At 42.2% G+C, this 12,134-nt stretch overlaps 1 protein-coding gene across 1 annotated transcript in view; it reads right to left on the minus strand.

Annotated features, from left to right (window-relative positions):
• Positions 1–12,134, minus strand: part of LOC146789242 (serum paraoxonase/arylesterase 2-like) — a 156,278-nt gene that overhangs the window by 26,633 nt on the left and 117,511 nt on the right. The window contains exon 8 of the mRNA XM_085630861.1: positions 6,187–6,315. Coding sequence (XP_085486987.1) covers positions 6,187–6,315 — 129 coding nt within the window. The remainder of the gene's footprint in view (positions 1–6,186; positions 6,316–12,134) is intronic.

The following is a 12,134-nucleotide window of genomic DNA, read 5'->3' on the forward strand; positions in this document are numbered from 1 at the left end:
TGTAAATGTCCAGATATTAAATGAATGACTAGTGAATTTAAGTGTCAAATTTCAGAATTCTGCTGATTATATCCAACTGGTATTACATCTCTTAAAGGACCTTGGTAAGGGCACACACACAGATGAGGAGGTACCAAAATATAATCTTGGATATATCTCAATCTGCCTAGATTTAAGGAAAGTCAGACTGAGCTTCTGGCTATCGGCTCTGGTCACTGGCTAAAAAATGGTCAATGTGCATATAAGTACTTTAAAGTGAGCTAATCATAGTTTGATATTAACGAAAAAAGTATTAAATCTGGAATTTATTCTAGATTAACGCTTCTCAATGAATAGTCAAATTAACAACGCAATCACTGTCCTCAACAGCCATCTTAAATTATTGTAGATGTGTTGGTTTCTATTAGAGGAGAATGATAAAGCCATTATTGGTAGGAAATTGGGCTATGGGAATGATGTATTCATTGGTACCTCTCAAAGAAATTCAAGAAAAAGATACTTGGCAGGTGGGTAGTTCAGCACTGTTTATATAGGTACTTCAGGCCCGTATTTCCGTAGACCTTGTGAACAGTTTTAATAGTTCTAAATGTAACCACTTTCTCTACTTAGAGCCAATGGATGCCTTTCAGGCCTGGTACGATGTGATACTTTTTCTTGATTTTAAGGCACATCTTGGTAGGCTGTAAAAACTGCCGTGTGTTTATGCAATTTTTTTGGGAAATGAATAGATAATGGAGCAGTAGTCCAGAAGAGCCAACATTTCTCCTCAGCTGTATTTACTGTTTAGTTTGAAGTAATGGGCTATCTCTCCAAAGCATGGAGGCTTGACTACTGATGAATGTTAACTTGGTGTTGATTTGGGATATATCCCAGCCCTGACCTGAAGCATATGTATAGATTTACTGTATGTTTGCAGACAAATATTTGATGAAAGCACTGAAGGAGTCTGTTTAAATTGTCTGTGAAACCAAGCATAAAGTAAGTTATAGCGCAAACAATCAGAAAGAAACATATGACCTGAAATTGGAAACCACTTTGCACATGGGAGACAGCCTTGCCAATCCCTGTAGAATTGATGACATTAAAATACTTTGTTAATGCCTCGGTTAATAACGCAAGGTTTACTTATGGCGCATCATCAGGGAGGTGCATGGTTTCAATTGTTTGGGAATATAATTGAGATGGAAGTGAATGAAATGGAAATACATTTAAGTGATGGCAGCAGAAACTATGTCATGGGCACTCATGTGAAGTCATCCATAAACAGGAGAGCACAATACTTCCTCTTAATTTACCATAACTTATACGTTTTGGTATCTAAACTGTATAACAGAGAGAACACTTTTAAGATCCCACCAACAACACAAGAAATATAAACAGCATAACAAAATAGTAATTATATATAGACGAAGGAGGTACACTGCTAGCCATTAGAGGTCAGAATAATATGTACAATTCGTACTACCCAGTGCTCTTTATGACAAAGGCCCGTTATACTTTCAAATCAAGATCACCAAACACACACCACTGAAAACACTTATTTCATTCAACACCAGCATACAAGTAGCCCCAAGTTACAGCGGTACTGGCTTCAGTGTTATAGAACACTTCAACTTCCTCTCTATGTTGAGGAGTCCCTTGCACCCATCAAACCCAACACGCATATTAGATCAAACAATCTAGCCAGCTGGAACACAGAAGACCTCTGAAACACCAAACGACACTGTAAACAGCTAGAAAGGAAATGGAGAGGGAGTCATGAAAACATTGACCGAGCAACTTACAAGGATGGATCAGACACTATCACCAGCAACTAAGAGACACCAAGAAAAAAACACTAGTGGACCAAATTAAAGGAAGCTCTAACATCAACGATTTCACCTCGCCTTCAGCCACTGTCAACAACATCACAGCCTCCAACAACTCTGCCACAACCTGCCAACTTCATCCACTGCAAAACTGCAAACATCTATAGCAACTTCACACACTAACCCAACTCAAGAGAACTCATCGCTAACCCACCCACCACCTAACCTAATGGGCAACCCTCACCAGAAATGACACAGCAGCAATTAAGCAGGCTATTCAATCACGAACCCATGTTCCCACCACATTGGTATTTAGACAGAAAATCTGAAACATAAATATTGTTGGCATTGTTGTGGGACAAAATATCATGCCTAGAATATTGAAGACAAAAATGTTGTGAAGGTAAGCTTTTATAGTTAAGTAAAGTTTTACTATATATAAGTACACAAATATGTACCCTAACGATATATGTATAATCGTCAAGGGATGTAGATGTGGAGTTAAGAATAGTAGATCTATACAAAGCTATTTGCACTTACCTTCTTGATTGCACGAGTCTGTCCACACAATATATTTGGTTCCGATATTCTGTCAGTTATCCCACCACATCTACAACCCAGGGCATCACCAATCAGCACCACCCTTAACCCACCTCATCAACACCACCATCACGTCCACCAGTTTCCCTGAAGAATGGAAACTTGCAGAAATCAACGGTCTTCTCAAGAAGCCCACAGCTGACCCAAATCAACTGAGCAACTTCCGACCCATTTCCGTACTCCCCCTACCCAGCCAAAGTGATTGAGAAGGCCCACAACCAGACCCTCCAGGATTTTGCGGCAAACCGCGAAATCGGCACTTTTGTAAAAAAGCAGCGATTTTTACAAAAGTGCCCGCGAAATCGGCACTTTTGTAAACATTCAGCGATTTTTACAAAAGTGCCCACTTAATTATTGGGATGCAGGGAAAAGGTTTATGAGGGGTCATTAAGGCTTCATGTAAATAGGCATTTTGCAGGTAACCCAAATGGGACTTATCAAATATCCCACTGAAAGTAATGCACTGATTTGCTGAAGTTTGTTTCTTTTGTACAAAACATACTCATATAAAGATTAGATTGCCCCTTGAGATGTTCATGTGTATGGTTTATTGAATTTTCAATGGTTTACGTATTTGTAATTTAAAGTGGTGGCCCTTTATTCTTGATACGGAGACTTCTGTGTGTAAAGGCATGTGAAGGATGCACACATCACCCTTGTATATACGTCCACAAATCAGGCACCAAAATAATATTCTTTGTTACAGCGCAGATTGGTTCTGAAGTGGTAAGGAATTACACCCGCTCCAGAGAAAGGAACACCAACAAAAATCAAGGGCTGCACCTTCAAAGAAGGTTGAAGACGACCTGAGAGGGGATTAAATGGACGTGGAAGTGGCATAGGTTTTGGAATGACAGGTGTTCAAACATAGAGAAAAAATGTTTTATGAGTTTGTTCTAAAGGCACGGTGCAATTAGAGATGAAAGCAGGCACTAAATCTGGATCTTGTATATAGTTTTTCTCTTCATGACATTATAGGAGCAGAATATCAGTTTGGAGAAATGTTTCTGGGGTAAGCCCTACAAGACTATAAATGATATGCAACTAAAGCACCGCTCCCATTGTGCTCACAGCTCAGGTACTGTGTAATTAAAAATTATCTTCGGAGATTTTGGTGGTTTTGTGTGGATGTACATATGTAGGTGGCAGAAAAAAAAAATCCAACTAGAAAGTCCAGGGAGGGGAAAGGAAAACAGTGTCCTATCACAGTCTTTTATTTTGGCTCCAGGACTTCAGCTTGCCTCCACACCTTTGTAGTAATGCCCCCCTCTTAGGGCATTATATACACTTAGAGCAGATGAAAGTCCTACTTTTTGGGCCTGGCTGGGGATTTGAAGCCTTTTATGGGGGCAGAGCCTGGGTCTACTGGGTAGGAATGTTTATAGAAATGGTGAGGTTTAGGGGTATGGGATAATTTAGGGAGATGTGGAATAGTTCAAGGAGGTGGAGGAATTGGGTCACCAGAAGACATTGGGTGGACTTTGGGACAGTGTGAGTGCTTTGAGTGGGGTCAGGTGGCGGAATGAGGTCATAGATTGGAATGGAGGTACAAGGAGGAATAGGGGCAGATGTGCTGGAAGCACTTGTGTCAGAGGTGGTATTAGACCTCCCTGTGTGGCAGACAGGGCAGAGAGCATATCTTCCAGGATGTTAACCAGTTTAAACAGTTGCTGAGTTAGATTTGCTTTAATACACTTGGAAATTGTAGCTCGTCATCCTGTGATTCTGGGCAAGTCACTTAATCTCCCTATGCCTATAAACAATGCATGTGTTTGTGTTGTAATTGTGTAGTGTGACTGGTGCGCATGTGAAGCGCTTCAACACCTTTGGGTCAAGTTGTAGCTATAATTTAAAAAACTACAGAAGAATGCACTAGGAGGTTAAAACTAAAAACAAAGTCTTAACATAAGGAAAGACAAATAGATACCCACTTACTTGCTGATTTGTACAGAGTGAAACCAGAAAATCTGGATAAAATCGTGGCTTCCATGCTGAAATTGTGTGATCTTAGGCAAATATTCCATTTCACTAAGGTAGGTTCTGGAATGCCATTTCCTATGGGATACTACCAGGCCATCTTTGATGGGCTTCTCAGAACCTATACTAAAGCAAATGGAGGATTGCATTTCCAAGGGCTAACAGCCTTCACCTGTGGGCTGCTTCCTCTGTTCCATATCCCAGGTTGCCTATTTCAAAGCGGAATACTCTGCTAAAACAGTTTCCATTGATTTAAGGCTGAACATTAATGATTATGATTAAAATAAAGTGCCGCAAAAATGCCGCTAAATTGGCATATTTGTGCCACTGTATTTGCTAATCTATGCCGCTATATCCTGGGGGTCTGCACAACAGGCAGTTACAATCCACCTCTAACGTCACCATCTTTTAGACAACACTCAATCAGGATTCAGAAAGCACCACAGCACTGAAACAGCACTCATCACAGTCAACGACAACATTTGAATCATCGTGGACGAAGGAGAAACATCGGCCCTCATCCTGCTCAACCTCTCCGTGGCCTTCGACACTGTCTCCCACAACACCCCAAATCAGTAGACTCCACAAGATTGGCATACAAGGATCTGCTCTCAAATGGGTCTGTTTCTTCTTCACTAGAAGAACCCAAAGGGTTAAGTTGCCACCCTTCACATTAGAGACCACAAAACTGGTATTCGAGTCCCACATGGATTGCTCTCAGTCCCACCCTCTTCAACATATACACGGCACCGCTCACCAACATCATCCAATCACAAGACATCACCGTCATCTCCTACACCATTGACACCTAACTCATCCTCTTCCTAACAGACAAGACATTCAACATCAGAACCAACTTCACCAACTGCATGACCACGGTAGCAGGCTAGATGTGAATCAACTGCCTGAAGCGCAACTCCAACAAGATGGAAGTACTGGTCCTCGGTAACAAGACATCCCCATGTGGCTCTACCTGGTGGCTGTCGGAGCTAGGACCAACACACACCCACAGACCATGCTAGAAATCTAGGCATCATCCTAGAATGACAAGCTCAACATGATGACTCAAGTCAATGCAGTGTGCATCTCCTGCGTCCACATCCTGTGCATGGTGCAAAAGATCTTCATATGGTTGCCTCAGAGCACCAGATGGACTGTTGCTCAAGCACTCATCGCCAGCAGGCTGGCAAAACTCTCTACGCTGGAATCTCCAAACAACGCCAACACTGACTGCAGACCATCCAGAACACTGCTGGAAGACTCTTACTTGACTTCCCATGCCGCGCCCACATTAGACCGCACCTTAGGACGCTACACTGGCTACCCATTCACAACTGCAGCCATTTCAAACTTCTCACGCACACATACAAAGCCATAGACACCACAGGACCAGAATACCTGAGCAGCTACATACACTTTTACCAACCCACTAGACACGTTCGCTCTGCCTCACTCTCAGCCGCACACACTCCCTGCATCCGCAAAAGCAAAACTGGAGGTTGCTCATTCTCCTACATCGCACCCTAGACAGGGATTGACCTCCCTAAACAAATCAGAGCCTCCTCATCACTTGTTGAGTTTCGCAAGAAGCTGAAGACCTGGCTCTTTGTATAAGAAAACCACACACCTACACACTTGCACAATCACCTGTATACCCTCTTGGGTGATTAGTGCACTATACAAATCATATGATAACATAACATAGTATAACATATCTTAACATATATTGTACATTAACGTGACAGTGTTTAGTTCACAACATGTTACTTTTATAATATTTATGAATAGTTTACAAACTAACCTCAGATCCAGGAGGATTTTTGGGGTCATAATGAAAGATTTTCGATATATCGGTATGACATGCCATCCAAACATCTCCTGTTTTTGGATCAAGGCATAAATTATCTAGTAATTTGTCAATTTGCAACTCCTTATAAAAGAAAAAAAGAACTACAATTATACAAAGAAGCAAAGAATTTTTGCACAGATTATTTTTGATGCATTTACCAGACATTGTTCTACCTTCTTCTGATGCTGATTTTGCCATTTGCCATGGAAACATTGGACTAGGTGAACATACTTTCTGGTCACTGATATTGGTCACACTTTGTAAGCAGTATTTTACAAATAGGTCAGTTCATTCAAAAAGGATTTGGAGAAGTAACAGACTGGCCTACCTAATTAATAAACATGAGGTAGCTTGCAAATTGCAAATCACTTCAATTGGAGGCCCAACAGGGATGGTGGCCTGCTGGAGTCAACAGACCACCATTTCTGTGACAGACTCCCAATAAAAGAAACTTTTATTTTAAATGCAGGCAATTTTCTTTAAAGGAAACTAGCTTTATTTAAAAAAAATCTTTTCCTTTTTTAAAGTTTGCTACTGCAATTCCAAAACAAAAAGAGAGCGACCAATCCCTTCTGCTGATGCATTACCACCCCAGCTCAGAAATCAGTGTTTTTTCAAAGTTTTGCAACCGGATTTCGGTCACAAAACAATGAATGAGACATCACGTACCGAGTGACAATTTCAAAGGTATGTCTAAAACAAGCTCCTTTCAAATTGCAAATTGGTATCCATTTGCAAAGCCATTTTAAGAATGGGTTAAAGTTTACCCACTCCTAAAATGACTTTCGTACATTCAAAAAAGCATTGTAACAGTTGCAAACACTGAATCAGAAGGCTTCCAACCGCTAAAATGCTTGGTACATCTGGTCTACAATAACAAAGGCTTGAACTTTACCACCTAGCTAATTATACAGCTGGAAGCAACAAGGGTGTACTGGGAAATATTTTATAGGAATTTGATACTGGCTATCAAGTCATTGACTTGAGCAGTAATGGGCCAAAGGTGAGTTTTTTGAAGAAAAGATGGGGTTGAATTAGGAAACATCCAGGTCCCACTCTTCTGATCTTCATTTCCTCTACAGATTTCCCCTGATAAGCATTGTGCCTGAGAGGTTTGCATGCAGCAGGAGCTTCAATCTGAGCAGGTCAGTATACCATCCAAGCAGACATTCATGAAGCAATACAACACCTGCGATAGGAAACCCACCTCTCACTATAGCCTGGCTGCATGCTGAGCGACATCCCCTTTACAAATGTAGTGGCCTTATCTTGCATTCTAAGAAAAGCCATTTGTACAGGGCAAGTGTTTTGCCACTACCACCCATCTCTAACAATTCAGTCTACATCTCTCTTGGTTTCAGAGTTGAGTCCAGTTGTAGAACTTTCTATGTATAACACACGTAAAGCCTCTAGTGCAGCAGAGCATATGATAAAAATGAAGTTTATCATATAGGAAACTGTAAACTAAATAGAGCAAAAAATGTGAATATATTATAGCACAAGGGCTTCATGTATGAATCCAGCTTGCAAAGTAGGGATGTGCAATTTGCACACCAATGGCCAGATGTACATAGGCTTCCGTTTTCAGGTGTGGCTTGCACAGGTAAGAGCTGTGGAGTGGTGGGCAAGGTGGGGTTAGTTGACAGACAATGGGATAGGTAAAATTAAATGAAAAAAATATTAAAACCACTTACCTTGTGCTCACCAAGTCTGCGATGCGGCCAGCGCAAGGTAAGTGGTTTTATTTATTTTTTATTTAGGTTTACCTATCCCATCATCTGTAGACTTCCTCCTCCCACCCTGCCCTGCCCCCGCCCGAACGCTCTTACCTGTGACAGCCACGCCTGTCTCGTTTGTGAATTCCTAATAGTGAATTTTTATGATTCGCTCTCAGAAAATCGCAAACAACTATGTACAACAGTGTGCTTAATACTCATGAGGCAGGTTATAGTTTGCGCCTCATTGGGAATGGCTGGCACTCACAAGGATGGTGCCTTGTTGGGGGGACAGTAAACCACCATGTCTGTGAGTGCTTTTTAAACACAGCAGTTTTGTATTTTGAAATGCATCCCGTTTACCTTAAAGGAAAACAGAGTGCATTTAAAAATGAAAAATGAAAAGTTTCCTTTTAATTTTTTAAGAGTAGGCAGTAGTCCGTGGGACCACTGCCTACCCTTAAAAATGTTGGTGCCCACATTCACAAAGGGGGAGGGCACTCCTGGGGACCCCTTACCATTTACGAATGGGTTACCACCAGCAGGGAATATTTTGCAACCGCATTCCTGGTCACAAAATATTCCTACATACCAGTACGACTTGGGACGGCCTTGGCACGGCCCTTCCTAATAATGACTCGGAAACCCAATTCGCGATTCGGTAGTAGCTTACTGAACCGCAAATAGGGATTTGTACATGTAAAAATGCTTTTTACAGGGCGCATATAGCCTGATTCTGCGAATTGGGCCATTTGTTAGCTGGGAAAAGCTTCGTACATCTGGCCCCATCCCAATGGAAATGCAATTTGTATTGTGACCTATTAGTCAAAAGGATGCATTACAAACGGTGGAGTAGCACTCACTTAGGCCGCCCGTGGCGGTCGCAGTGTTTGCTGCCCCGCTGCGGCCCCATCAAGCGGGAGGGTTGCTGGCGGGTTTTTTGCATTTGCTGCCCCTTGTGGCCGATTGAAGAGCGGGGGGCGATTGCCGCCCGGAGATGGAAGGTAAGTGCAGGGGGGGAGGCTGCCACCCTCAAAACCCCCTTGCTACGCCACTGATTACAAATTGTTTGTTTGCAGGTGTTCTCAAAATGGTGTGGCTTATGAATATTGATAGGTATGTCACAATTAGCGACCCTTGTGATTGGCTGTGAAGGCAGGCATGGCGGTTTGCAAGGGATAGTAGACCTCGGTCCCTGAATTTGCAACATGTTTTTTAAAAAGCAGGCTAATTCCACTAAAGTAACAGGTGCAACTGTTTTAAACAAAAAATGTTTCTCATTTGGAAATACTTTGGGAAACCAAAAGACCGCTTGGTCTGAGGCTGTTGACACGATTGCCAAAGCGGAATCCATCCCAAGGAGACATTGTCCTCTTTGCAAACTAGATATCACATTAATGCTGATTTCGATAACTGCTGAATATTTATTTATTTTATTTTAACAACTTATAGAGCGCACAAATACCCGTAGGTGTCTCGGCGCTATGAGCTGGAAGGGTACGCAAAGAGCTGACGGGAAGCCTGTTGGTTAAAAATAAATGTTAAAGCCGTTGATACACTCCATTGTGAATCCTAAATAGGAGAGGGACACCCATTTCACGTCCCTCCTTGAAGGCCTTGCAACCTCAAAATACCTTTGTAAATGCATCCTAAATGTATATTATCTTGCTTATTTTGTGTGTTTTCATTAGTTTTCCATATGTAAACTGCCAAATGCAGAGGATAGGCAGGGTTGGGGGGGTGTTACATTTCTTGTTAAACGCAGGCTTTCCGTAAAGATATGGCTGGGCAGCCAATGTTTAAGGTGTGACAGTGTGTCTGCTTAATGAGAGGTTAATGTGTGTTGAATAAACACAATCACCCTGGCATTGGGAGTGAACGGCGTGTCTGAAGCCAATATGCCATTTATGTTCTGCAAAGAGAACCAGAAAAAATGTATAAGAATTATTTCCATGTTGCCTATTGCACTGACTTATAATGTAGATGACTAATGACTGACAAATGTCCCTTTGGTCCAGAACTGATATACTTGAGTGTGTTCATGAATGACATTTTAGTGTGGTGATTGACCCATTACAAGAGGCAGAGCAAGCTGCTTTCATTTGGCACTCTTCATCCACTTGCTTGACTTGGGGCGTATCTAATCGTTTTTTAGGTCGATCCTAGTGGCAGCGCGTATGCGCTTCTCGCTCTTCGAGGCATGCTGTAATAGAGTATGCAGTGGAAGCCCTGCCCACTCTCTGCCCATATTTTTAATTGGCTTGTGTCATTGTCTTTCGTAAACGTTGGCTTCCGATTCATTATTAGGCTTTTAATACCCGCCTGGGTAACACATTGTTTCCATTTGTTACCTCCCATAAGGATTAGACTTTTTACTTGGCAACTGCTTTTTTTTGTTGTATTTGCATGCTGAGCGCCCGCTTTAGGGATACCGTGCTCAGTTTAAATTTTATTTTTAAAACTTTAATACTGAGCACGACGCCTGCTTCAGGGACACCGCGCACTTTCTTTTTTTTTTTTTAGCACTTTAATAATGAGCACGGCCTGGTGTGTGCGGCGCCTGGCACTCCATTTAGTCTTCAGTTTTGTCTCGGCTTTTGTGCTACACGTGATCAGACAGTCTTTCAAAACAACTGGCATCGGTAAAGTTAGAAAATATTTTTGGCACAGTTATCCAGAAAAACACTGTTCTACTGCTTCTGTGTTAAACGCACAACCTCCCCACAACATTGGTCTTTAAAAGGAGTGCCCTAAAGAATCGCTATCAAACAAAAAAATTATTTGTCTTTAACCGAGAGTGCATTTCACAGTGAACACAAAGCCCACCATACTGGCTTCTTAGTCTTTGCCCTGTGTCTGATTGTAGATGTCTCATTTAATTATATATATAATTTAACAGCCACACCCAATGGCAGCGATAAAAGACATCTGGCATCTCAACCTCAAGGCATTGTGGTGCACTGGTCGACCGCGCGATGTGAGTCACACTTACTCTGCCTGTGGTGAAAACTAGGCCTGGGTGGTAAATTTCGTTCTGCTATCGGAATTTGCGATATTTTGACATTTTCACGTTCTGCGGAGAGCGCGAAAATGTCAAAACTTTCGCAACCTGCCGCGAAACGGAAGTATTTCTCTTGTTTGCGCTTTAAAACTGCATTCTCGCGCCCGCGATCGTGACTTACCGGGTCCCTGCATTCGCCGATGAGTTTTCCTGTCCGTTCGTGCTCGCCACAAGATGTTGGATTGTTGGTAGCCGGTCGCGCTATCCCGCGAGAGTTTGCGATCACGAAGACGTCATTGCGATCGCGAACAGGAAATAAGCATCGCGAGCAAGATGGCCGCGCCCATTAGCGACCGCATGCACAAGTTGGAGATATATTTCCCTGCAAGCACGCAAAAACACATCACGAACGGGCGGGAAAAACAATCTTCGCAAACGTTTTGCATGCTCGCGGAGATTTTGCACAATTTTGCGATAATTTGCGAAAGTCACTTTCGCAAATTCCGCCCACCCTTAGTGAAAACCCCAAAACTTCAGATATGCAAATCGGATGTCTTTTTGTGGGATTGCATGGCAGGGTGCCGCACAGTGTGTCAATCTGGAATATCCTTAAGCTTCAAAAGTATTGTTGCAGGTAAGTAAAGCTTTCCGTGTACAATCGTATTTACTTGTGTTGTTCTGTTGATGATAGTGTGTGATTGGCAGGTTCGATTGGCAGCAACACTGACTCAGCCATTCATCCTTCCGAGGTCAGTGAAACGAGCACCAATTTCAATTGGATGATAATAATTGCTTGAACACAAATATTATACATAAAGCGCTATGGGTGAAAGAGCTGTATGAGTAACATATTATTAATATTGCTATTTCGTGCTGTACAGCAGAGAAGGATGCAAATCAAGCAATACCAGCATATAGAATGAAACTGGAAAAAGCTTCCACAGTGTCCTAAGCGAAAACTTGGAAAGAGATCTGACAGTTTCCATTGTACACACGTTTTAGTGATGATCCAATACTGTAAGTTGAAGATAAACTGCCAATATATATTTCATTACATCTGCGACACGGAATACTGCCGACCCGCACAACACAGAAGGCCCAGAAAAGGGAGTAAAACCTAGGGAAAAACGAGTCAGCCCGAGAGTTGCGAGAGGCAAGATGGCGCCCAAATAGGAGAAACTAAA

This window comes from Triturus cristatus, chromosome 10, assembly GCF_964204655.1.
Source record: "Triturus cristatus chromosome 10, aTriCri1.1, whole genome shotgun sequence".
Classification (NCBI taxonomy): Eukaryota; Metazoa; Chordata; class Amphibia; order Caudata; family Salamandridae; genus Triturus; species Triturus cristatus.